This window comes from Phaethon aethereus, assembly GCF_964289735.1.
Source record: "Phaethon aethereus genome assembly, chromosome: 6".
NCBI lineage: Eukaryota > Metazoa > Chordata > Aves > Phaethontiformes > Phaethontidae > Phaethon > Phaethon aethereus.
In genome coordinates, this window is record NC_138580.1 from 31,386,818 (window position 1) to 31,414,136 (window position 27,319).

General features: G+C 43.0%; 1 protein-coding gene across 1 annotated transcript in view; it reads left to right on the forward strand.

Moving 5' to 3' along the window:
* Window positions 1–23,266, forward strand: part of SATB2 (SATB homeobox 2) — a 131,489-nt gene extending 108,223 nt beyond the window's left edge. Inside the window, exon 10 of the mRNA XM_082001428.1 lies at window positions 21,816–23,266. Within this exon, the coding sequence (XP_081857554.1) occupies window positions 21,816–22,271 (456 nt within the window). The 3' untranslated portion in view covers window positions 22,272–23,266. The remainder of the gene's footprint in view (window positions 1–21,815) is intronic.
* The last annotated feature ends 4,053 nt before the right edge of the window (window positions 23,267–27,319 follow it).

A 27,319-nucleotide genomic window follows, 5' to 3' on the forward strand; every position in this document is an offset into this window, starting at 1 on the left:
TTGTGCACCTCTGGTCTATCCTTGTCTCAGGTCCTAATAGAAGGAGAAATAAGTAGATACAAATACGCGTAGGGAAAATGACATGAAAATACTACATGATTTTTCATCTTTGCAGTTCCAGCTTCAGTCAGAAGAGAAAATCAGCCTTATGTGAATTCCTAATAACTAGTGATGCATGTCATAAACCCAAATATCTGCTGATGGTCAAGAGAGGCTCAGGAGATGTTTTTTCAATCTAAAAAGCTGAGGTGACACCTTCCACAGCAGACCATCCTTTTGGATTGCCACTGGCACTTGGTGCCAGTCACCTAATCCCATTGTGTGACAGCTCTCAGAGAGCTGCCTGTACTGCACTTCTCTCCAATAATCTCACAGTTCCTCCTCCCACCTTTGCTCTCCCCATTGTTGTTTGATGGTGGCTTGCACTGCTTTGGTATTCCTTCTGTGAACCTTGGCATTCGGCCTCTATTCTTTGTCGATGCTCTTGTTCTGCTGCTGCTAGCACTGCTGCCAACTATCTAGTCACCTTTTTCCAAAGGAAAGAGGTTTTTCTGTCTTGTAGTCCTGCCCCTTCTGAAACACGTTGGTCTCACCCAGATTAATTATTGCCTAGTTCAGTCTCCTTTGTCTCTTCTGCTACCCACTTCCTCCTTGCTTTCTATTCGGTCTTTCCCTGGAAGAAAAAATCGATTTCCTGAGGTTCAGATTCCCAGAGCTATAAAGTAGAGAAAGCGCTCCAAGTAATTAATGTTGCAAGTTTTGTCTTCCATGTTCCCAAAAGTTTGTGGGATCTTGGAGGCAAGGAGCTACAAAAGGGTAAAGGGCTGAGCTAACACGTGGGAAGATGACTAGACCTATGTAGATTTGAACATATTAACCCAGTTCTGGTGCCCACAGCAAGTAGGAATATCCTGTAAGGGACAATTTGAAGAAAAAGTTTCCCTGAGCTCTTGTGGGTGACCTTGATGATTAGCCTACTTTCCAAAGCCTTCTACACATCACTTTTCTGCATCGTGCAGGTTGGCCTTTCTGAGTGACACGTTACACTGTGTTGGAATGTGATGCATTTGTATTTGTCAGCAAGTTACAAAGCCATGGATTAATTATTTATTACAGTCAAAATATGAAAAATGAAGAAAAATAAATGGAACCAGCTGGCAACTACATATAGAAAAACTCTGGAGACCTGGTATACAGTTGATACAGTAGGCTTGCGTTTTGGGGGTGCTGCATTTTAAAACTATGTTTGCCCATCCAAAAACCCCAGTAGGTTTCTGCGTGGCACGCAACCAGTGCAAGACACAGGAGGCTTACTGTCCACCTGCTCCCTACTATCAAAAGATACTCTGCACCAAGCAATTTTTGTGTAGTTCTTGGTCTCTGGGACTTGAATTATTTCAAGCAGCAAGGTTTGTTTTTTGGCTTTGCTGCAAGGGTCACTATTAGGTAATTAGCCATGAAGAATCAATGACGGCAGCCAGGGATTTAAAGCTGAGGTCCTCACACTTGCAGTCATTGGAGATTTTGTGACACTTTACATAAGCATAGGGGTCTTCGGCCCCGCTCCTGGCTGAACTCCAGGCCAAGTAATTACATTCTGCCTATCTGAAATTCCCTCTGTAGTGTCAAGTGGGAAAGCAACTCTCATCTCCTTTTCAAGGCGGTGGCGGGTGCAGAATGTCTGCCACAGTGCCTGGCTGCTTTTTAGCAGGGGGTGGAAACATCCAAGAGCTGCAGTCACCGACCTACTTTGCTTTGCATGCTTTGCTAGTGAAAAGTGCACTGTAAGTCAAGCCCTTACCTGCAGCGTTGATGTCAAGATGATAGTCCTTTGAAGAAGGTACAAGTAGCAGCGCTGTGACTAACAGCAGGTGCAGTACCGTAACACCCAAGCAGGCAGGAGGCTCTTAGTTCTTCTTTCTCTCTCCGCCCACCCCATCTCTCTCTCTGCTCTCATGGATTTGACGTGTGTACAGTAACTTGTGTCTGATGCTTGAGTCTCCTGCTGCTCCAGCTGTGAGACTGGGAGAACCTGAAAACAGGCTGCCCCCATGCTGCTGCCAGAGCTCCCTGCCACCACGACCGAGCCCTCTCTGGGCTGGAGAAGCCCCTCCGTCAGACTGAAGGACTCGGAAGAAACTCCTGGCTATCATCACAAGAGGCACAACCAGGCAGAAGATAACAGATAGATAAAATTCAGCCTTTTCCCCAATATGGCTTCTTGGAAGTGGCAAAGATTTTATTGTGGTGGGTTTTGTGTAGTTTGCTTGCTGATTACAGGGTTAGGCACACCTTCAGTGAGGGAATCACACCAAGGCTGGGTTTGGTTTGTCCTCTAAGGGCAGGGTGTGTGCAGTGGGGCAGCTGTTGTAATGCTGTGGAAGATCAGCAGGATCAGAAGGACAGAACTTGGGTCTTGATGTTTAAGGAATTGTTGTTTCTTTTGTGGCAGGTTCTTGCCTTCTTTTTGGTATTACTAGCCTGTACTTCACTGTTTAGTTTTAGGTTCAGGGCTTTAAAAAGAAATATTGTCTTTTTTTCTCTCTCTGATTAGATTTTTCCTGTCAGCCATCTATTAATCCATTTAATCAAATATTTTCCTGTTTCTGAAATAAAAAATGGAAGCTCAGTGCACAAGAAATTCCTCCCTGCACGCTTGATTTATTTGTTATTGTGCTGAGGAGTCATAAAATGTGAGCCCTGTGGAGCTCTGTGACATGGCTGTGTTCTCTGGCAGCATCGGGTGTGACCACATGGTCATGCCAGAGCATGGATTTTCCTTCACATGCTGCTTGCAGAGCATCCACACTACACCTACATGTTGCCATGCATGCAGGCTGAGCTCGCCACAGCTGCTCGCTTGGTTTTTGAGGAAATTCAGGTGCGCACTGACTCTTCCTCCCTCCCATTCTGTGCAATGGGTTATAATCACACAGCACTGCCGTGGGACTAGGGAGAAGACCTGTGAGTTTGTTGCTAGCTGGGTACCGCAAGGACATCACCTCTCATTTATGGAGTGCCAGAGCCACAGGTTGCTGGAGGATGGAAGGGTGTGCTGGAAAGCATTATTGTATTTTTGCCCTGTTTTCATCCTCTTCCACCACCATCAGATGCGAGATCCTGGCTGGACCTTTGATCTGGCCTGACCTTGCTCTTATGTGTCTGTTGGACAGACTGCATGCAAGGCAGTCACTTTGCAGCAAGCAGTCCTCATGCTTCTGTGCTTAGTTTCCTGCTCTGCAGAAGTGAGGGTACCCTGTCTTTCCATCCTCTCGCCATTCCCGGGCTGTTCGCTGGCATTGGACCTTTCTGGAGTGTTAATGCTGAGAAGTGCCTACAGCCGCTTCCCATTGCCAACCAGGGACTTGGTGTTTGCTACAGACATGCTGGGACATGGTAAATCCAATTTCTTTCCCTTCTCCCACTATTCGTCTTCTGTGTCCAAGGTGAGTACTCCAGAGAATAACTGTCTTGCCTGGCACTTTAATATGGTGCTAATTCATTGTTAATTGCTGGGGCAGAGGAGCCTGACTCAGCTGGGAAAGCGATGAATCAAGCTGTTGTCTCTGGAGTGTTGGGGTGGATAAGCCGGTTCTCTGGAGTAATGAGCCACCACTACAGCAAAGTACCTGCTATTCAGAGAGCGGGAAACCTTGCCTTTCATTTTCTACATAAGCTGACAGATAGATCTGCTGCAGCTGGTAGGTACATACTGATTTAAGAGCAGTCAAATGTTGAATTTAAAGAAACAGGAATGGTTTTCACGTGCTTTCTGATACACTGTTACTTTTGTCACTTTTTAAAAATTATGTCCCTCTGCCCTTTTTTTCTCAGAAGCTTTGATTTAGACAAATCTGGTGATTTATAATAGTTCAGATCATAAATCATGGAGGAACATTAGTAAATAAAAGAAGGCATAGTAGAAAGCTGTAGGAAAGCTCTTTTGTATTGTGTGTTCACGGCAAACATTGTGGTCTCTCTTTAAATACGCAGAAAATAACATACCACAGAAGTAAATGAAATACTAATTTTGTCATTTTGTGAGGGACGGAAGGGAACAAATATTTTAGAAATGACAATGAAATGCAAAACAGCAGAACATGGAGCCCTCTTAAAAATGGGTCAAGGCAAGTGGCAACAGCAATCCAATGAAACGAATTTCATATTCTCTTTCTAGAAGTAATAAAGAGGGGAATGAACACCACAGCAGTGCTTCCTAATGAAATATCTGATTCTAAACAACATCTTAGAGTTCATGGGTTACACAACGCATAGCATGCAGATGGAAAAAAGAGTGCGACTTAATAATTCTTTTCTTAAAAATAATATTAATTAATAATACTTAAGCAATCATAGCTGATGAGTGAAGCAAAACTGTGTTATTCCATAGGGGAACATGGTGTCCTTAATGATCTATAGGATGATATGCACAGTGAGTTTTTGCGTGTTTGCGTGGGTTACTGCAGGGGATTTCGCATACTGGAAATCAGGACTGAGTTGCCTGGGAGACTTGGACAAAAAGTGCTTTCCCAGACCATGCTAGCTGTCTGAATTTGGTGCCTATTGTTTTATCTAGACAAATTTTTTGTGGGGATGGTGTGTCCTGTGATTCATTCTTAATGGCTGCACCCTGATAGTTTTGCTTTTTGATCACTTCTCTGCATCCAAAAGACAGATCATAGATGGATACCCACTGCTTTTTGATTCCCCCAGCTCCTTATTCCATGGCTGGATGTGATGTCTGTTCGGACAGGGGTGGTCAAGACTGGTGAGACAACTTGTACTCAAGAAGCCCAGATGGACATTCCGAGATACTTGTATCACAGGTTTATCCATTCCACTCAGAAAGCTCAGAGCTTTGGTTTCTGTGAGTTGCAGCTGGAGTATTTATTTTGTCTTTGATTTAGAACTGCAGGGGGAAATGCATGTCAGAACGAGATCTGTGAATTTTGTGAGTGGAGAATATCTGTCTTCCTCAGTTGTTACGCTAACTGGAGTTCCATTCTGTCTCTCTTACCAAAATTAGACAAGAACAGTCAATCTCAGTATGTCCTTTCAATCTAAAGCATTCAAAAACCACTGAAAAAAAATCAGACTCTGTAACTTCTATTTCCATGCAGTATTAAAGCTGAAGACAATATATATTGCAAATGCCACTTACTCTGCGTTTATCATGTGTGTGTCTGCTTTTGGGTGAGGGTAAAGGACTCTCTTTCTTTGAGGAAAGCAGTACATGCAAAAAGGCTTCCACCTCTGAACTACTTTCTCGTTCTGCTCCGGTACCTGCGCCCTGCAGCCAGACATGCTGTGTTTTGGAACAAAAGCTGTGGCCGTGCGCTCTGGTTTTCCGTCCTTTTGGTGCACACCATTTTCCCAATGGGCCACAGTAGCTCAGAGTCTTGCATGAGGTTTGACAAAGGCAACAGGAGCACGTACGAGAAGACGAACCCCTTACGTTCGACTCTTGAGGTGTCCGATAGTGCTTTGCGTGATTGATAGTTATCACAATTGCAGTGGAAAGCTGCTGAGCTTTGACTGCTATAGCCAAACCTGCCTACTGCGCCTTCTCAGCTGTTTCTGTTTAGTGTGGATATCTAATGTGGCTGAAAAGTGCTGCTGATTTTTATTAACTTTAAGCCTGCAATTCCCCTTGAAATGATAGTGGGGAGTGTACTTGCAATTAAAGCAAAACTGCTTCTGTTCTGAAATTAGTTTAGGTTTAGTACTATTCTGTTTAACCCTAGAAATGGGAGATCAAGTAAAGTGGATAGTTTTGTTTTTTTCTGAGGTGGCAAGTTTAGTCTTGTCAAAGTAATACATCCTTTCCATATTTGTTCAGACTCCTGGAACCGTGAGGCCACGTCAGTGCCCAGGACAGCTTTCATGTGGTCCAGGATCAACCAAGGACAGGGCAGGAATGAGGTGGGACTCTTAAGCGAGGGAGCCCTGAGAGCACGGCTGGTGTTTTTCTTCACCAGCTTCTTACAACGAAGATGACTGCGAGGGTACTGACACCACATCGTAGGTAAAGGCCGTCCCTGGGGCCGAGGACACGTGCGCTGTCATGCAGGACATGCTGCCCCGTTCAAGGCAGAGGCAGTTCTGTCCAAACGGTGGCTGGTGTGAGGCTGTCCCAGAGCAGGTCTGCTCGGGCTGCCCTGGCTCCCACGGGGGGATGCTCCAGGCAGAAACTCTGCTTAAAATCTGAATGTGCAGATTTAGCACTGTGGAGACTTGGCAGTAATCGGCAGGATGGTGGTTTGCATTGATGTTGCTCTGATACCACTGTAGCTTTGGCCCCTGTCGTCTCACCCTTTTGCCTTTCACACACAATTTGACCAGATTTAGCCCTCCTTTCTTCCAGTCCTGGCCCTCTCTTAAGTGCAAAGCCGCCAGCACTGTAAGGAGTCGCAGTAGTTTGAGGATGAGCAAACATCTAGAGCAAGATTGCTTTAGTAATCTTTTTAAAGCTTTTTAAATTCACATAACCTTTGAAGCTTGCCGGCTGATAGGAGCCAAATCCTGAAGGGTGAAAAGCCACTAGGTGAGCCTCTGTTCCATTCACATTTGACAATTTTTGCTGTTAAAAATACTGTTCTTTTTAAGTTCTATTTAATGCTCCCTAAGTACTCCCTGTCCCTCACACGTGTACATAAATTACAGTATCAGACTTTAGAGATGTGTAAATGTTTATAGGCTACTGGCTGTATGCAACATTTTATTCTCAGGCTCCTTACAGAGATCTTAGGATAAAGTTAGAGCCCTGGATCATTGCAGATGGTCTTTCTGTGCAGATGGGCAATTGTAAAAATTATATGGGGAGGGAAACAGGACTGTATTGTGCTATCAGAGCACATTGCACTGCCTGTCCCTCAAAGATCTCTGAGAGTGAGTGAGCTGCCCTTCCTCCTGTTTTGCACAGCATCCCCCAAGGAAATCGTGCAGCTTCTAGGCAGCCCTGGGAGTTAGACTATGACAGAGCGGGACAAAGATGCTCGGTCTCTCTGCCCCAGGCCAGTCTTTTGGAAATTCATTGCCGTGGACTTCTCTTTTTTCCTTTTTTCCCTGAATGGTTGGAAATACCCACAGACTGTAATATGTGCAGGGATGTGTTTTTTCCAGGGTTAGTATGCTGTGTATGTTTGGTGTTTGTATGGACTTTTACAGGAACTGCAGATTGAAACGGGAAGTGTTTTTGTGTGTATGCACTATTCTCACACATCAAGTATCCAGAAGTACAGTAGCACATATTTTTTCTCACAGTCATCTATGCTTACAGTGTTTCAAAGAATATTCCAAAATATCTTGGCACAGACAAAGCGAAGCTGTTTGCAAGATCCCTAGCTGTGGAACAACAAAGGCTACATTCTCAACACACATCACACATGAGTTTTATTAAAGTCTTAAACAAAAATCAGATAAAATTGAACTTTACCATTTTTGATGCTGCTCGCATTGTGAAAGGAAGTAGGTATCCCCGTGTGCCTCCTTTCCAATGTTTTTTCCCCAGTTCTAGTCACTTTTTCATGTTTCAAATTAGACAGTAAAAATCTTATACTTAAGTACAAATAAATACATTTTAAAACCAGTAATTTGGGACTAACTCACATTGTGGTGCCTAACTTAAAAGGGACTTGATGTTCAGCAACCAAGGAGTACAAGCACGTATAAGGTGGCTCTGGTGGAGCATTCAGAAGTTTGAAACATCTAAAATCATTACTAACCTCTTTACCATTACATATGGCAAAAAGGATGTGGTAAATCACAGAATGTGTCCTGGATATTACAGACCCAGCCGTCTCATTAACTTTGTGTCAAAAAACATTCCTCGGTTTCTAGTTCGGACTAAATTTAGTTTTATGCTATTTGTACTATCATAGCACAAGTTAATGTTGACACCCTTGAATTCTCTAGTTGCTTTTTCTCAAATTTATGGTTTGGTTCTCTACATTATGCTCTTATTAGGCCATGCCCGTTTGATGTGCTGCACTTGAATCCAAGGCATGTGGGCAGGGAGGATCATGAAGAGCCCCTTTCCTTCCTGCTGCCAGTCCCGGCACATGGATGTTGAGGAAGGCGAGCATGTTCTGCAGAAAGGTTTAATGCAGACCCGTAGTTGTTACAAGCTTTTATGAGAGTTGTGTGGCTAAGCCTTTTGGTTAGGTCTGGAAAACCTTGGTCTTCTCAATCTTGCTTGCAAAAAGCTTGGCAACCTAGATTGCTTTTTACCTCTTGGGATTTTGGTAATTTTTAGATCTGAAACATGCAGAGTATCGCCAAAGTCCCTTGTGCTACCGCAAGATAGAACAAGGAGTTGTATCCTGCCCATGAGGAGTAAGAGGTGGCTCCTCTTTCCGTGCTGTGTTGAGGGAAGCTGTGGTAGCAACTGAAAATCCATCCAGTTGTAGCAGAAAGAAAGAGACACACTAAAATTCCAGGACTCAACAGGCCCCATAAAAAGATCTGTCTGGACAGCACTTCACTAGTTAAGTGCTAAGTTGTTATTATTATTATTTATTATTTATTTCCTCTTCTATTTTTCCTCTTACTGAACAAGCAGGAAATATCTTTGTTCTTTCATTTTAGAAGTGAAATAAATGTATTCCCTGCAGCATTTGAAATTTTAATAATCCATAATAAATAAAATCATATCTAATAACATAACTGCTTTCAATTGGAACGCGATCTCCTAGATGCATTGCAATGGCAGAAACATAAATAGTTGCAGCCTCTGAAAGCCTACTTCCTATTTGCTAAATATACTTGGCTTGCTTTAAATTCCTTTGTGTGCAGTCATTAATACAATCCTCTTTGACAGCATTTAATTAAAGTGCTTTTCTCTATTAAATTCATTAAAACTTTTTTTTTATATACAACTGTTTCCCAGACACTGAATGTTAAGGACCTGTAGGCCTCTCTTTAAATAACTTCTCTCTCCTTGTTGTAAATTGTTAATTAAATTTAACTTAGACTGTTTAAAGATGGCTTGGAAAAGAAAGCCAGATTTCAGGATATGGTCTCAATCATGTCTGATTTTTTTTTTTAACACAGTTTTTTCCATGTAGTTATAGACTGCGTGTTATATTGTTTATGAATGTTGCTGTACTTTCAGCTGGAACCAAGCAAAGAAATACCCTAAAAAGCTCATTTCCATCTCACTAAAAAATTTTGCATCTTTTTAGTGCAGTTTCTTAGCCTAAGAGTATTTGCATGGGGGAGTAAGGAGGGAGGAGCTGCTTAGTATTAATAGATTATTGACAGTTTAATGTCTTGGCACCTAGACAGCCCATAAGGTATAATAAACAGGAAGCTGTCTGATGTGAGCGCAGTCAATAGCGTATTCAATCAGAACCTTTCAGTTAATTGCTGGTTGACCTCAGAGATTTCCTTTAAGTGAAACTGTCCTTCCCTTAGATCTCATCTGGGTTTCAGGGTTTAATTTGAGAATGCCCTTTCCATATGGTAGCTTGTGCATACGTTCCTGGTTGGATTTTTGCTTTGCTCCCATGCACAGCACTGCAAGAGCCAGTGTCTGCGCAGAGCTTTGCAGAACGCGTAGACGTGCACGGCATGTGTGCCACCCCTCCGAGGGCTGCGAGCGTGGGCACCGGCTCCACAGTTAGAGCTGGCAGGGTTGTGAACTGATGTCAGGGGTATTTTCAAAGCAGCTGAGCTGTTTCCCAGAGTGTCTTGGGTAGAGTTAGACACGGCTTTGGTGCCTGGGCAGGCACCACCGCATTAACGAGACCTGACCTGACCTCTGTAGATGGGATGTGCCGCAGTCCGACATGGCTGCTGCGGCAGCGGGGTTGGCACCGCTGCATTCATCCCACCCACGGGCGCAGATTCCCTTGCTTGTCTGCACAAGTGCAAACCAAGGCTCATTCGTATTTAGTTTCCCTAATTTCTGTACTTAGCCATTCTAATTTTTTCAGCCTGCATATCTTGATGAGATCTAGATAAGCTACAAAGGCGAGCAGGCAGGAAACCACACGGGCAGTCCCTGACCCTGACTAACTGGAAACCGTCTGCTTATTTGGGGAGGGAACCTCCATGGAAACCTCTTCTAGCAGGTCTGCTGTGTTTGTGTTTTTCTTCCTTTCCCCACAACTGTTGACTTTGAGCGTGTGTGTCTTCCTTAAGCGTGATCAGGGAAGGGTCAGCTGTGGCAGCCCTCGTCTGCAGCAAACTGGTCTGGATTTCCCGATGGCAATGGGTACTGCCCTGTCAAGGAAATGCTTCTGTACCAGAGTGAGTTTAATTTATATTTCATTCAGTCAGGAGAGATTTTTTTCTCTCTAAATCTTGCAGTGATTGTGTCTTTTAGCCACTTATCATGCATTCAGACTGTGGTTTGCTGAAAGGAGTATTATTACTTTTAATCTCTATTTTTTCCCTGGTTTTGATTCATTTTTGTGGTTGTCTTTGTCCCTCTGCATCAAAGAAACTCCTTATGCCTTTTTAATGGCTGGATTAGCGCTGGGGAAGCATTGCTGACTTGGAGTAATGTTATTCCTGGTGTTCCCTTGTTTAAATGAGATCAGGATTAAGAATGCTGCTTTGTTCTGTTTGGGATCCATTGAAGTCCAGTCCGCAGCCCTGACTGAAGCAGGTTGTAAATTTTTTGGGTTCACGTGTGTTGGAAAGGTGAGGGGGAATAGTTTTGAAATTATGCCTCCTTTCCAGGAAGATTGAAGGATAAGAGAGGCTTGGAGTCTTTCTTTCTGGAGAGAGTAGAACAAAACCATGGCAAGATGGAACTGAACCAAAGAAGAAATCCCGCAGTACGTGTGTGCCCCTGGGGCCATCAGCTGCAACACACACGCTTCACTCCCAGGTGTCTCTGGCCAGAATACATTCGAAAGTACTTTATGGTTTTATCAGAGTTACTGGCCAAGCTGCTAATCAGTATTATATAGACCAAAGGATTCCCACATGCAATAAAAATCATAAGCTTTATTGGATTTTGAGATAGGAAAGATTCACATCCAGCTCCTTTTATAAACTGCATTGCATTTCATTCTTTCAGAGCTCACATCAGTACAACCCTTTGTAAATATAACGGTGAAGGAGGTAGGTGGGTAGATAGATGGCTATGAGCTTCTGTTCCTTGGGTGGTACAGCCTAGAGCTAGAGAAGTGCTTGAGCTGAGTTTAAGGGGTTGCTGACATTTCTGAAATACTGAAAGAAAAAAATATGTTGGTGCTTTTTAGATTATTATTTTCAGTTAAAAAAAAAGGTTTGCGGCAGTTTAGAGCAACATAATGCTTAAAGGAAAATAGGAAGAATTTGAGGAGCAAAAGTTGTTCTGAATAAAAGCAACCAGAATATGCTGTTTCATGAAAAATGCCTAAACAACTACTTGAACTTTGTCAGAATATCCACACACCACCCCCCCGCTGCCCCAGGCAAACAGCTTGGCAAAGTAGACTTTATTTAGGCAATACTTTGATGTCACTCAGTCGACATTTTTGACCGAATTTTCACTGAAAAATGCCACACAATTCTAATCTTAATGAAGCAAAGAACGGTATTTTGCATTTCTAGCAAAAGTGTGGGGCTCCTTGCACACAGATCTACCCAAGCTGCAGGCTTGTGTTAAGCGTGAGCTTACCCCTGCGATTATGTGTGTGTAGCCAGCCACAGGCTGAGCGGTCCACAGAGCTCCCCACAGCAGGCAGCAGCAAAGCCAAGGATGGATCCCAGGGCCATAACAGTGTCATCTTCTGCTTTGCCCTAATGCTGCCTCGCTGGCCATATATTAAACCATTTTATTGAAAATGAACAACTGCATAGTTTCCCCAACAGCATATTTTCGGGTACTGGGAATATAAACTGCAGGTGCTGTTTACTTTCCGTAAAGCCTTTTCCCTCCAGCATCCAGAACCTATAAAGTAGGTACAGGTCAGGGTAGTGAGACACGGTGAGCAGTAACGCAAGCACAGCTTCCTCAGTGTTCTGGACGTGCCCACCTTTTCCAGAGTGTAATCAGGAAGACAAAGGATTTCAGATCTAATTCTCCAAGGCCTCCTGTTCTCAGCACCCTAATCTGTGCAGGAGACTGTACTTTGGTCATTTGATTTTTATTTACCCGGTTTCAGGCTAAGGGTATAATAAAGCACATTATGCCCATTGCGTGTGTGGTAATGCTGGATATTTTGCCTTTTGCCATAGTAGTTGATTATAATGCACTTTTTAAGACTTGCTTTCTAAAAAAAGGAATATTTATACTTTTATGTGTTTGATTCACACAGTATAGTTTGCCTCAAGTCCTGTTATTAAGTGCATTGGTGGTTACGTCTAGAAAGCAAAAAACATGCTGAGTAGTGTTTTATCAGCACAAATCTACTATTTTCACTAACCATAACAGTCAGGTTCTTCTGACTTCTAACTGCCCCCATTGTAAAAATCAGCAGTACAGTTGGGTATTCCTGGAACCCCAAATAGCCATCTGTAAGGACCCAAAACTGTTTGATGGGACAAATAATTACCCCCCATACATCCCCCCCAGAAACCAGTGTCTAATCCAAACATATCCTTCCTGAAATAATGCAGTGCCTACTCCTGATCTGAGTAACTGGAAAACAACATGATTATAGTGGCGCCATCTGTGCCACCATAGTTAGGGGTTTAGAGCTTGGCCTTAAGCGTGGCTCTAGGTTGGGGCTTGTCAGGGAAGATCTTGCTTACGCTGCCTGCAAATACTCTTCCGATTTTTGAATGAAAAGGAGAACACATGTAGTGTTAAATTAAACAAAATGTAGGATACAAGAAGTATTTTGCCTGCAGAAAAGCAAACCAAAAAAGCCTTTTGTTCCTGTGGCATTCTGCTAGCTCCTCATTGGGATTAGCAGGGTTGGGATGGGGAAACTCAGAATCGACCCAAAATCTTTGACAGACCCTCCCTCCAACCACAGCCAAGCTCTCTTTCTATTTGGAAACTGCCAAGCAGGGCTCTGCACATTGTAGCACCCCGAAGAGCCCTGCTAGGGCTCCAAGAGAAAGCATGGAAGGGGCAAGTCAGAGGCCTGCAAAGCTCATGGTCTTGTTTTGAAGAAGGTGAGACTGGGAGGTTTTGTGGCCCTTGATGCATTCACAGATGCTGGAAGTCCCGCATTGAGTGGGACTCCAGTTAGCATCACCATGCAGAAGGGCAGCACGAACCTTTATGGAGCTGTTGCTTCTTCCCTCACAGGGCAGGGAGGCTGCCTCACAACCACAGGTTACAGGCAAGAGAGGCTTGCATGGCTTCTTCGAGGCCGGCAAGAGTCCTGCCTGCCTGCCGGGGGATGCAGCGCGCCAGCCCCCGTGCCAGCTGTGCTGGCCGTGCCCCATCCCCAGACAATGGAGCCATCCATCACCGATGCCTTCAGGAGAGAGTCTGCAGCGGCGTTGTGCAACGCTTCCTGGCCACATCGGCCTCTCTGTCACCAGCACCCTGGTTTGTGCCAGCAGAAGCCGGAATGAATCCGGCCTGCTGTATATTCACACGGTAGGTACGTGCCGGCTCCACCTGCAGGCTGAGCAGTAGTTGTTGACACCCCTCCCAGGCTGCAGCTAGGTATTTGAGAAAGGGATATCCACTGCTGGACACAATAAGTATGCAGTAAACCTAAGAATCTGGCTTAAACCAGCAAAAGATGGGAAATTCAGAGCTAATCCACTAACGTTCATCAGCATGAGCTCATTTATGCTACCCCATAAAATCAGCCAGTTCTCAGGCACTTGCACAGCAATGAAAGTTGTGCCTGTGCTTTTGTGGGAAGAGTTGAGTTAGTGTTCGAGGGAGAGCAGTTACCCCAGGAAACACCGGGACACTGCTCTGCATTGTCAGAGTTTTGTGATTTATTTTTTTAACATTATACAGACAAAATAGTGGCTATTGTGTAGGCACGTGCTGTCTATTAACAGAGATCAGGAAAGGGAAATAAACCACGCATTACTGAAGAATAAGATCATGATTGTGGTCAAGTGATGGCAGATTTTTTTTTTCCCTTTGTCAAGCTGATTTGTAAACATTCTTCAAACAACTGTGCAGACAGCAGTGCCACGGCTTCTTGAAAGGAAAGCAAAGACAAGGAAAGATTCCTCCGCACAGATGTTTTACAGTAACCTTAGACCTGTCCAGAAGTTATCTGGTCATCTCCAGTTGTCACTGTGAGCTATGCTGCACATGTAGCTTCTTAGCAGCGCAGTGTAATCAGGCTGTAATTTATATTTTATCTCCAGTGATGATAGCTCTTAAAAATGTTTTGTGGTGTATTTGCTCTTTGATGCATGCTACGCTCCTGTTAGCATTAATGGGAGCAGTGTGTGCTGGGTGGGAGACACCTTCCCCCCACCTTCAGGTCAAGATTAATTGTGTTTTGCTAATGCTTATGCTTATCACTTTGTATGGGGTGGCAAAAACAATGCACAACTGAACATTTTGTTATTTTTTGATTTTTTTTTTCTTGTCTTTTTTGTCTCTTTTTTGACCACTTTTGACAGTTTGGTCCTGGAGAAGAATTGCAGGATGGGGCCGCTGTTTCAGAGACTGGGCGTTTGTTCAGTGTCTTGCCATGTTTTCAGATCACTGCCTATTTCCTGCCCTTAAGGAAGGCGACCGCCGTAAAGCAAAGGGAAGCATGTGGCAAGTGTGCTCCAAAGATGTTGAAATGAATCACTTCAACAAGCTCACATTCCAGCTTGGAAACCAAACTTGCCTTTGACTTTGATTCCCTGTGGAACTCATTTCTCTTCTCATAGTTCTCTCTGACTCCCCTTCTGCGTGGCTCAGAGAGTGACTCGTACCTCAGAGCTGAAAGATTTAGGACTTGGCGTTTGTCTGAGCCAATATTCTGGCTCCAGTGGTGGTCAGTAGCAGAGGAAGGGTGATAGGAAAGACCTTAATATTTGGGGGATGTTTTTACTGTGTGACTTCTTTGTCTTTGCAGCCAAATAGGACCCAGGGCTGCTGGGTTACAAGTTGTTGTAGCCGCCAGCTCTGGTTGGATGATTTGGTCTGGCTTGAATGAGACAGGGTACATCATATCACAAACATGTATTACAGTTATCTCTAATAACGGTGTTCACGCTTGTGAAGCAATTATTAAGCTGCATTGGGAAATGGACAGGATGTATGGGTAGCATTTGAGCTACAAAATTAAAAGAAGCTCAGACTAAAGTTAGATGAAAGTGAACATATTTATCCATGTCATACTTCCTACCATTTTGCACGCTCATATTGATTTCTTTTGACACGGTCTTCTTTTATTGAGTATCATATATTTTTTTAAATCCCTTACTGATAACAGTACCTGCTAAGGGCGATTGTAAAAGGAAACTGAAGTATATTAAACCTGCCTGGAGTAAAAATGTAATCTAACACCTGTAGTCTGCAATTTGTCATCACTTCATAGATACTTTTTCTTTTTTAATAACAGTTTGGGATTTTCCTGAGTTTTGAACTTAGGATACTGTATAACCCAAGAAAAGCAAGGAAACTAAACCACAGTCTTTAACACAGCTTTATGGTGTGAAGGTGTGAAATCACCACTGTGAGAATAAGCCCAAAGAAAATACTTCATTTGGAGCTGCGACTAGTGCTGCAGTGTTTACCTAAATGAATATGTTTTTGCGAGGAAAAAAAAAAAAAGAGTAGTCTAACAACCAGATTTTTGAGAGGAAAGAAATGAACACAGGTGCAAATTGTAACTTCTGCTTACAGTTTCTTGTACAGACATTCCTAGGAAACCTGTAAAGTGTCTTGGCACAGTGATTGTGTCTAATTAATGCTCTTGCCCGTGCGAGCCCTGGACTGGGAGGCTGTCAGTGTGCAAGCCTGTTCATGGCAGCAGCTTCCTCTGTTCCCTTCTTGCACATTTATGTATATGAAGGTAAGCTGCAAGAGACTGGAGGTAGGGAGTGTAAGGCTATTTGGTTGAATAGATCATCTCCTGCAGATTATTCCTGTAAGATCTGCTAAAAGGAACACGCAGTGCATCCTTCTAGTAGTAAGATTTCTTTGCAAGGTGATGGAGGTTGTCTCTTCAGTAACTCTTAACATGATAGCTAGGCCCCACCTGGGAGCTCTCAGCATTCAGAGGCGAAGTATTGTAAATTCCAGCTACAGGTGTCAGTAAAATGCAGCTGAACACCTTGTTTTGGCTTGTCCTCTGCCCTCCCGTTGACTTTAGCTAGTCGTTGGGAAGGAGCTTTTCTAGCAGGCCTGCTTACATGAAGTACATAGTGAATCCATTTTTGCATTGAGTCAAGCTGGTGGGAAATCCTGCTGACTAGTCTTGAATGCTTGTAAGGGCTGTAATAGATGACAGGTGTTAGACGGAACAAACACAGGAACTGAACTTTTGTTTGTAAAGTGCGGGCATTTTGTAAAGCGCAGGCATTCTCCCTGGCTTTTATTTTGGGCTCCTTAAGTGGGCTAAAAATTTGCTGTCTTTGGCATAGAAGTCCTTGGTATGATGGTGTCATGGCTGGCTACAAGAGCAATGTAAATGTGAAGGAAAGCTAAAAAGTGAGACCCTCCAGTGTGGAGGAGAGAGGGACAATCCATTCAGCTTTGCTCCTTGTGGGTTTGGGTTATGAGAATCAGTACTGGCTAGCACATGCCAGCTGAGGTACCTATCGGTGCTCGCTCTGTCTGTGCACAGAGGAAGGCGATGTCCATTCGACACGGGCAGTCTCTGTTGCAAAGGCACAGTCTTGTCTTCCAAGAGCGTAACATTTTTGGTGTTTCTCCTAGTAAGGGGCACTGCATCATCTCAGCAAAACCCATCGGAAAGGAGCTCACATGACTAACCCTGTCTGCAAAGGGAAGAGCAGAGCCACACTATGAAACAAAAGAGCTCTGGGTTTTCACGTAGAAATGCAGTTTCTGCTTCTAATCCACTGCAATGGATGTTCAGGCAACGAAAGGTGGCATTTCACAGAGCAAGTGGTGTCAGCCAGTGCCTTGCTGCAGTTGGTGCCCAAGTGTGTGTGTGTACCCCGCTCGAGTTCCTGCTTGGCTCCCCTTAGCGACTCACCATTTTCACGTGTCTAGTTCTAGCTAGAAAGTGGGTGGAAATGGGAACAAACATCAGTGGGATAGTGAATCCAGCCAAAATTAAATACAGTGCAGACACAGACTGCAATTACATGACGTTCATCATTCAGTTTGGGTTCGCTCACCTCTCTTTTCTGTGGGAATGCGGCTGTCCCACTCTGACAAAGTCAGGTTACTCCTGCAGGAGCGTCCTGAGATGTGGGGAGTGGATATGTGTAAAACAGTGCAGTGATCCCTTCCCCCCAATAATTCTTGGCTTTGGATTTTAGAAAGACCACAAACCCTTAGCTTATTACAAGTAATCCTGATCACTCCCGTAATGATACACTACATTATATACTCTCCTAAACTTAATCATTCAATATCTCACTTCCTTCCCTGTAGGCATGTACTATTATATTTTACACATGGCTTCCAGCTGGTTTTCATTGTGGCCTTCAAATGATATTTCAGTACAGTGCGATTTAAGACCATTCACTTTATCTTTTAAAGTCAACTTCCATCATACTTGTTTTCTTGCAAGTTTTCTACCAGGGCTGGTTAATTTGCTTGAAAAAAATGAGTTTGTCTGTGAGGTTAAAGTCTACCTGAGTGAACCTTCGTAAAGCAGCATCTGCTGTTTGTGCGCTGTTCTGAAATGCCAAGAATGCAGCCATGCCTGCAGAGCTGAAAAATGAAATCTCTTGAAGGGGTGGAAAAAATAAGTCCTGTGGGCATGGAAGGAAATCTATATCTTCACATTTGATTTGAAAGTAGATGGGGGGTCAGTGAGGAGGGAGAGAGGGGAAGGGAAGTCGGCTCCAGATGGTGGTGGCTGTGGAGGAGGAGCCTGCCCCACCTGTGGCCGGGGAGGATGGGGAAGGGCATGGAGGAAGAAGGGAGCGGGAAAGCGGGGCACAGTGCATCTACACTGGGATGTGCACCCTCCCAAGCCCAGCACCAGCTTTCTGGGGAAAATGAAAGCTGAGCACAGCCATCGTTTTTATCTCTTCTCTGAAGCCCACCGTACGCGTGGTGTTTCGTGGGCCAGACCATCATTTGTGGGGTTTGTCTGCACTGGAAAATGTGCTGCAGCCTGTACTTTAATCATGGAAGATCATAGAATCATAGAATAGTTTGAGTTGGAAGGGACCTTTAAAGACCATCTAGTGCAACCTCCCTACAATGAGCAGGGACATCTACAACTAGATCAGGTTGCTCAGAGCCCCGTCCAACCTGACCTTGAATGTTTCCAGGGATGAGGCATCTACCACCTCTTTGGGCAACCTGCTTCTCATTGTGAGAAATGTTTTCCTTACTTCTAGTCTAAATCTACCCTCTTCTACTTTAAAACCATTGCCCCTTGTCCTATCACAAGGGCTTCCTATCAGCAGGGCTTCCCATAGAAGCAGAGCAGCACTGACCCAAAACCTGAAGCGTTACGGCAGGGTGTGCACAGCAGTACATGAAGCCGGTGGAAATTTTTGAGCATAATAATGACCCAAAATCTGAAAACCTGGAACTGACAAAAATGGATAGTTTCCTGTATGAGGCTGTGGTGTGCAGAGTTGGACATGAAGTAAGCAAATTGCCCAAATTGACCAGCGTGTTTTACATATGTAGTTCAAAGCAAATATTTAACGAAAAGCTAATTTAGACTTCATATTGTATCATGTGCCTCAACAGTTGATCTGTTTCCCATAGAAAAGCATGCTCTTTCATATTAAATAGCCCATATTATCGTAAGGAAATACAAAACTGATCACAGCCTAAATCTGAAGGAAATTCATTGCATTTATCAATCACTCTGTATATGGGTAATGTTGTGTCACTGAAATCCTTTGTTAATGCTGCTGGAAATCCAGACCAAGCCCCCAGAAGTTAGTGAAATCATGAGATTTATATGTTTAAGAGTAGCTTTAGTTTTTTGTATTACTTAAGAAAATGGTAAGTGAAATAAAATACAATTTTTTTTCTAACATTTTACACTGATAACCCCTGGGTTATGTGTTTTGTCTTGGAGAGGTCACTCCAGAAAAGGAAGGGTTAAGTAAAATTATTCTTTCTCTCCGCTCTCAGCCCTCTCTTTGGTTGATTGCTTTATAGATGCTGTAGGCATCTCTTCATCTCCTTCAAATTAAACATTTTACTGCTGTTGATCCTGTATTGTTGGATTTTTTTCATCATTATATTTGATTGGAAGTCTTGTAACATTTTTCAGACTGGATCGTTTCTCATGCTATTTGTCAACTGAAAAGGGGAAAAAAGCCCACTTCCAAATCCAAGAAGAATGAACTGAGTAATTCGTACTCTTTCTGGATGTGTTTCTGTCTCTGTTAGCTGCTACTTGAATTCAGCCTCTGATGAGCAATGCTACTTGAGGCTTTTCATATGACGCTGTCTGTAAATTCCCTGGCAGTTTATTTGTGGTGTTAAAGCCTTTTATTTTTGGCTGCTCTGGGCCTTACTGTGTCAGGGGACAGAACCAAAGGGCACAACAGGGGAGATAATGTAGGTAGGGGCTGTGTGACAAATTTATGGGGCTGGGTCCTTGGCTACTGTCAACGATCATGGCTCTGCTGCTTTCAGTGCTCCCTGCTGATTTAGGTACAGATCTGACCCTCGTCTGTAATGCCTCTGTTTGGAAACATCCATCTTTCTCTTTGAAAACAATCCATGGACAAAAATGAAATCCTCAAAGAGCAGCTGAGCAATTTAGTTCATTGAAACATTATGCTCTTTTATTACAAGAGATGTAATAAAACATAAACCAGAATATCTGTCATTTCCATTTGAGTTTCTGCTTTCCCCCAGCTCCTTGGTTAGCTCCATTTCTATGACACCCTGAGTATTTACGTGAGAGGAAAGTTAATCTAATGGCACTGAAAAACATTTGCAGTGCATCCTGCCCACCAGCAGCTCTTGCCAGGAGTGTGGCAAGCCCTGCCCGTCCCCAGTGGTGACACCTGCCTTTAGCTGACAGCGTGGAGCTGCCGTGAAGCTGCCTCCTTGTTTGGGTGCTTTCCGTCACTGTCACGAGCATCGCTCCACGGCGGCAGCAGCAACAATGACTTGTGCTGCAGTTGGCGGGACGTGCAGTTGTGTCTCTGCATGTGCATGCCCTCGCACTGGGGACGTGGTGCTGGTCCTGCCTCTGCGAGCGATGGTGAGCAGCAACTGGAGGTGTAGCCCCTTGCAGCCGGCCAGGTGCCCTCAGGTGCTGCAGAAGAAAAGCAATGCCTTGGCCAGACTACGGGTCAGTCATTTCCACAGCATCTCCTCCAGGTTCAGCTCCTTGGCCGCATGTGTGCGGTGGGCAGTGGCTGGGGACTGTCACGTGCTTTTCAAAAAGAGTGACTGGAGATCGCTGATGTTATAAATTACTATGACAGCAACATTTGATGAAGGAAATGAATAAAGGGCTCTTCGGCACAGAGCCTTTTTATTTATTTGCATGGATTGACAGGCTGATATTCCACAGTAGACTTCCCTCTTGCAGTAATAACTTGAATCGCATAGCGTTTTACTGGGGGCTTCGTATGTGTATAAAATTCAGTGCAAGTTCTCAGCACATTTCCATTATTTATCCTTACTTGTTTCCCCTTAGAGAGCTTTCATGTAGGGTTGATTTTCTGGATGTTAGAGTTTGCAGCAAAGACATTTTCTTCTTTGGGTGAAGAGCCAGAATTCCCTCTTATTTGAGGAAGGAAATACTTATCCATATTGATTTTGTTAGCTCTGTAGTGCTGAGTTCTAATAATTATTTCTCTGCATCTGAAGAAATCTCTGGGCAAATACAGCCCTCAATCCTGTAGGGGATTTTTGCTGGTAATCTCTCTTGTATAGATTTGGTTTTAAAGAAAGCATATGGAGCTCCTCTGTATTTCTAACAACTCAGAGCAGGTATTTTTCCCCTGGAATAAGGGCTGCACAAGGCCCTTTCTTAGTCATTTTAAGTGGCTGTTAGGAAGATTAAGAGCTACATAGGCTTTCTTTAAACTTGCTGAAAAGGAGATACTGCTGTTACAAGACTGAAAAGCGTGTTTGCCCAGAGGCTTTCTCAGAATGGAGGGATATAATTATTTGAACTCAGAACGCCTCAACTAGTGAAATTAATACAGATACAATACAGAGAAATCTGTTGAAGAGATACATTAAAGCCAGCTCTGTGAAGCAACTGAACTGACTATGATGTCACTCGTCATAGAAGGGAAATCTTAACAAATGTCTGGACTTTTATTACTATTTTTTTTTTGTCATAAAGCAGCTGTGATGGATTTTAATGCCAAATCATTATTCGTGATAACATAGCACCCAACAATCCCATGTGTGATTAGGCCTTTGTGGTACTTGGCAGTGTGTAGAAACTGGTGAGAGTCTCTGGCCTGTAAAGATGAGAGGAAACAAGGAGCGGGGAGAAAAGAAGCAAAGCAGGAGAATGACTTGTCTGAGACAGGACAGCTGGCCAGTCATCATGACCATGAGATTATAATACTTTTTGACTTAATTTTTATTTTGGCTATTTGGTATTTCTGGTTTTTTACCTACATTTTGTAGTTGTTATTTATTTTGTGGCTTTATTTTGCATCATTTGCCTTTTATGTTGCTTTCACCTTTCAGTCTGTAGTTTCTGGTGCAGCTGTCTTACAAGTAAGAAAGGTAGTGGAAAATGAATATCAATTAGTACTTTTCTTCACCAGAACAAAGCAGACCTTGCATAAAGTGCCCGTATCTCAAACACCGAGTGGGTTGGCACATACATGAAGTCTGTGTCTGTTTGATCTTGTAGGTGCTGCACAGACAGCAGTCCCAGCCTGCAAAGGAGAATTCCCCACCTAGAGAAGAGGCTCCTCCTCCACCCGCTGAGGACAGTTGTGCCAAAAAGCCAAGATCCCGTACCAAGATCTCCTTAGAAGCTCTAGGTATCCTTCAAAGCTTTATCCATGACGTGGGTCTCTACCCTGATCAGGAAGCCATCCATACCCTCTCTGCTCAGCTGGATCTCCCCAAACATACCATCATCAAATTCTTCCAGAACCAGCGTTATCACGTAAAGCACCATGGGAAGCTAAAAGAGCATTTGGGAACGGTGGTTGATGTTGCAGAGTACAAGGATGAGGAGCTGCTGACGGAGTCGGAGGAGAATGACAGCGAGGAGGGCTCTGAGGAGATGTACAAAGTGGAGGCTGAGGAAGAGAACCCCGACAAAAGCAAGGCGGCTCCAGCAGACATTGACCAGAGATAATGTGAGATAGCAGCACGGAAAGCAATACATTGATCCAAGGATTTTTATGGGTTTATTTTTAGGTTTTTTTCTCTTTTTACTTTTTGTTTCTTTGTTTCTGTTGCACATGATCCATGTGCAAACGGAATGAATTCAGCATTGCCCGATCAGACATCGCCTTGACATAGACAGTCGAGTGTTACACTTCCTACATTTGACTGAAGTAATCATTGTAATCACATAGGATTATGCCTTCATTAATCTTGCACTTGTGAAAGGGACATCTAGCAAGTAAATGGGAAGAAAAAGTCCTATGAAATCAATGAAGGAAAATTTACAACTTTGTGTGTATATATATATATTTACATAATATATATATATATATTAAAATTGCATGGGACGGAACTTTACAACCTGAAAGTATAGACTGTGAAATGAGTTCTTTAAAGATGAGACTTGTTTATGTATTAAAACCACTTCACAATGAGTTGCTTTGGCTTTTTGATAAACTGCCGCCTGCTCTCAGGGTGTGGTGACTATTTTTGAATTCCTATTTATTTTCTATGTTTATCCCTGATTTTTTTTTTTATTATTATATGGCTTCCTATCTGGCAACTTGATGGGTAATTTTTGAGATATGTATTTAAAGACGTAAATCAACACTGCCAAAAAAAGAAAAGAGGAAAAAAAGAGAGAAAATGGAAAAACAAATCAGGGCACCTTAAAAAGAAAACTAGTAAGTTAAAGTACTTTAACCACAATGCACACTTAAAAGGATACAGCATGTTCCACTCTCCAGACAGTGCTTTCCATAGTGAACAGATGAATTTTCATGGGACTCAGAATGACTAAACCTGAAATTCAGTGCATAGAAGACTTCTCCGTTAACGAGGTCTTTATAGAAAGAGAAGAAAAATAATGTGTTGAGATTTGATGTATGGAATTCATACTATGAACCACATTTTACTGTGGATTTTATTTACCTGTTCTCGGTTTCAGATCTTAAAATTTATAAGCTTCCTTCTTGTTGCTTTTTGTTTATACTGAGGTGAAACACACACACAAGTATAAAGTTACACCGGGACACAAAATGCCATAATCCCAACGATCCTGTCCAGGTCGATTGCTGACAGACCGAGGGTTTGCGTTGCTGACTTCCCGTTTGCCCTTCTCACCAGGCTCCCTGTGTTTCTGTTTTAGCTGGGCTTCCTCCGTGTCACGCGTTTTGTGCCAGTGAAATGAAGTGTTTTCAGCCGCAGGTCCCCCAGGCTGCAGCCCACCTCCAGTGCGTGGTGTTCGAGGTGCGGGCGCTTGCCAGCCTCCCTGCCGCGGGTGGCCGCAGGCGCACAAGGCCCTGCACACCCATCCACCTCCTTGTCGAAGGGTTTCACAGCGACGTAGCTCGCAGCTACATTACATAAAGCAGAGCTAATACTGACTGACTCTTCAATGGCATGAGCACTAAAGCTGCAATCTACTATAGCGTCCACCAGTTCTGAGGCGTCGTGTCGAAAGAGACACCAAGTAGCATTTATTTTTCACTTCCATGCAATGATTTCTGAGACAAGACCTCACCTTTGCTACTCTTGCAGCTGGATTGATTTCAGACGCCTGTTCAAACCGCAATCATAACTGTACCAACAAGGCTTCTTGGTTTTTTTTCTTCCTTTTTTCACACGGGCTTTTCATGTAACCTTGACAAAGACCTCATGCAATATCACTTTGAAAGTTACTTTCTGTTTACTACACCAGGCAATGTAATATAACTGTTAATACTATTTATATATTTGAAAGGTATAAAAGGTAGGAGTTAAAAACGAGAAACAAACCTCTATGTGTAGATATTTACTCAGAACAGACAATATACAGGGAGAAGACGTTGCAATACAAGCTAATTCTAGCTGCTCAGTAACCTCTGGAGTTTTTAAGGGATTTTTTTCAAAATTAATGTTTGAAACATAAGAGTATCTCTGCATAAATTTCATATACTTTTGCAAAATGATGGTGGGTTGCTTACTTTATGCCCCTTTTGCTCTTCGTCCTTTATTTCTGTAGTATGCTGCAGCTTTAATCAGAATTTCGATGGTTGCTGCTTTATGTTTCTCTCAGAGCTACTCTTTCAAAACTGTCTTCTTACCCTGTAGCTGAAATCACTCCATACATTGAAAGGAAACTGAATTTTGTCAAGCTACGTAAGGTTGTTCATCTGATGATGGCATCAACATTTGGTATCTTTTACACTTCAACCAAAAATTTTATTAGGTATTTTTTCAATGCTGAGTCTTGCCTTTTTATTTTTAATTTCACTGCCAATTTTGCAGTGGTTCTAAGTGAATCTGTGGGCATTTTAGCCTGTGGTCTTGCCAGAACTTTGCGAATTACAATGCATATATGTCTATTTATTCAATATCCATCATATAATATCTATTTGGAGAAAGAAACTTTTCTTGTAGTGCCTCTTAACAAAGCACAATTTTCCGCCTTTTTTGTGAAATAAAAAATAAAAAAAACAAATTGTGTTTTATTGCGGTATCAACAATGTGAATAAGGATTAACATATTGTAAATGTTCTTTTTTCCATGTAAATCAACTTTATCTTTGTTATCACTAAGTGATAATTAATTTTTAACTTATGTGCATTGTTAGGCTGTTAGAATTTTTTGGTTGTTGAAATAAAACGCATTCAATAAATATGACTTAATTTGTCAAGTAATTTACTGGGCCTTTTTTTTCTCTGCTGAGTTCAAGTGGAACTAGGTCTGCAAAATGGAGGGGGCCATATTTGCATATTGAAAAAAATCAGTGTTACTGGGGTTTGAAAACCTGCATAAGCCCCCTGGGGTCGGCACAGCTGACAAATCTCTATCACCCGAGACTGATCTGTTCTGTTACTGTCTTTTTGTGTACACGTATGTGCACACGCAGAGAGTCTCTGATGGGATCAGGAGGGTGTGGGTGCCATCAGCCCGCCAGAGAACATACTCAAAACACACTCATAAAGATCCACTTCCAGTCTGCTGTCTTCTTTTGCTGGTAGATATTTTCTGTTTGTAATTAAAAAACCACAAATGACTGCGTGTCAGGAAACTTTTGGAGCACACATGTCCATGGTTAATGGACATAATAAAAGGCTTTATTATATTTATAGCAGGGCATCCTACTGAGTGTCTAGAGGAATGCCGGAAGGATTGATGTATCTGAGAAATGTGTGAAATGATTTTGAGGAGAATACAGATAAATGGAAAAAATTGCTCAAAATTCTTAAGCTAACCAAGTGGTGAATGCCTGGATTCAATCCTAGCAGACAGATCATATACTGCACATCAGACTTGAGTTGTCTAGGAATTGAGGTAGAACAATTTTTAAAAGCATTTATTATTTTTCTGTAGTTCCGATGCAATGGTTCTTTTTGTGGTTTAGTTACATCCTATATTAAGTATCTGTGTGCTCCCTTGAGAAAATAAAAAAGGGAGGGGGGGGAAATAACCACATTTTTGGATATCCAGCCACCTGCTTGTCACTTGAATTTAATCTGGGACCAAATTAAAAAAAGCATCTTTCTGCCTGCTCAGGGAATGTATGGGCACCTGGAAGCTGTGCGCAATGGCATTTGGTTGAGTGCTGTTTTCTGGGGTGCACAACTGCTCTCCCTACACTCACGTCTGAGGAGGTCCTACGCTGCCTGTGCCCCTTCCATGGGAACAAGTAAATTTAACAAACTGTCTCCATGCCAGAGATGCAGTCTAGTTGTTTCAGGAAAGGCTTGTAACTTGGAACACCTGGAGCCTGGTGCTGGCAAGCTCCTTCTGCTTGGAACTGTGGGCATGGTCCTGATGCACAAGGCAGGCAGGCCAGGCTGGGGTTCCACTCGCCTTCATGGGCATGGGAGGTGACAGAGGCTGTGAACCCACCTTCAAAACTGCACCTGCCCCCCGGATAGATGCTGTGAAGATGCTGATAGTGTTGGATTTGGTATCCTTTTCTGCCTGCCAATGGGACAAGAAACAAAAGGAGAAGCAGCTCTTACTTCACTGATAGACAATTTATACGTGTGCTCTGTGTGTGTGGCTAAATAACATCTAGAGAAAGGCACACTTACACATACACACATATTTTAATGGGGGGAAAAATCCTATAAACATACGGGTTCTTCTTCCAAACTGTAAAAAAAATCATTTAATAGCTGCTATAGTAGAAATATTTCTATTAATGCTTCTACTTCTCTATATTTTACATGCTGCTGCTCCTATTTGTTGTTCATGTTTTAGTCATCCAGACATATGTATTTCCAATTTCAAACCCATGTGAGTGAAAAATAAACATTTTAAGATTAGTTTAAAATGGTTTTAAGATTATGAACATACTGTCTATTGCCTGAAGTTCATTGTTGCTTAGATAGAAGTATCCACTCAATCTCTTCCCACTTACTTAGTAACCGATTGTTTGCTCTAGACTAAATGGATTAGCATCCTTCATTGATGAAATTTTGTTTCTATCCTAAACCTGTTAAACATGGAGGGATAAAAGCTAGATACATTTGACAGTGAGCAAATGGCATCTTAAAATCATAAATGAGTCATTACAAAAAATCTCCACTTACAATATGAAGTGCAGTGATTAATTAAAGATGCGGTTTTAACTTATTTATAGCCATTTAAAAACCATACCAATTTTAACACAAAATAACAGGAGCCGAGTCATCCAGGGGAGACATGCTGGCAGTCTGAGACTTGGCGAGTAGGCAATGTGACAAAGCCAACGGGGAACAGCAAACGCAGGCCACCCTCGAAACCTTTGGAAAAGTTCACGGAAGCAAAGATGGAAAGAGGCGGCTCTGGTGCCCCTGCCAAGATCCCCTTCTTTTTGCTCACATACAGACAGTTCAGGAGCGCGACAGCCCCGTCTCACGGCGATGGCAGGAAACCTGTGTGCTCAGTCCTTGGCTGTGGTGCAGACAGCGGGGAGCTTGCCAACCAGAGAGCGTGCTGCAGGTGAGTCAGCCCTACCTCAGTCAAAAAGATGACATGGGTGAGGGAGAGACAGCAGCAGTTCAAGAGCAGATTTCTGCA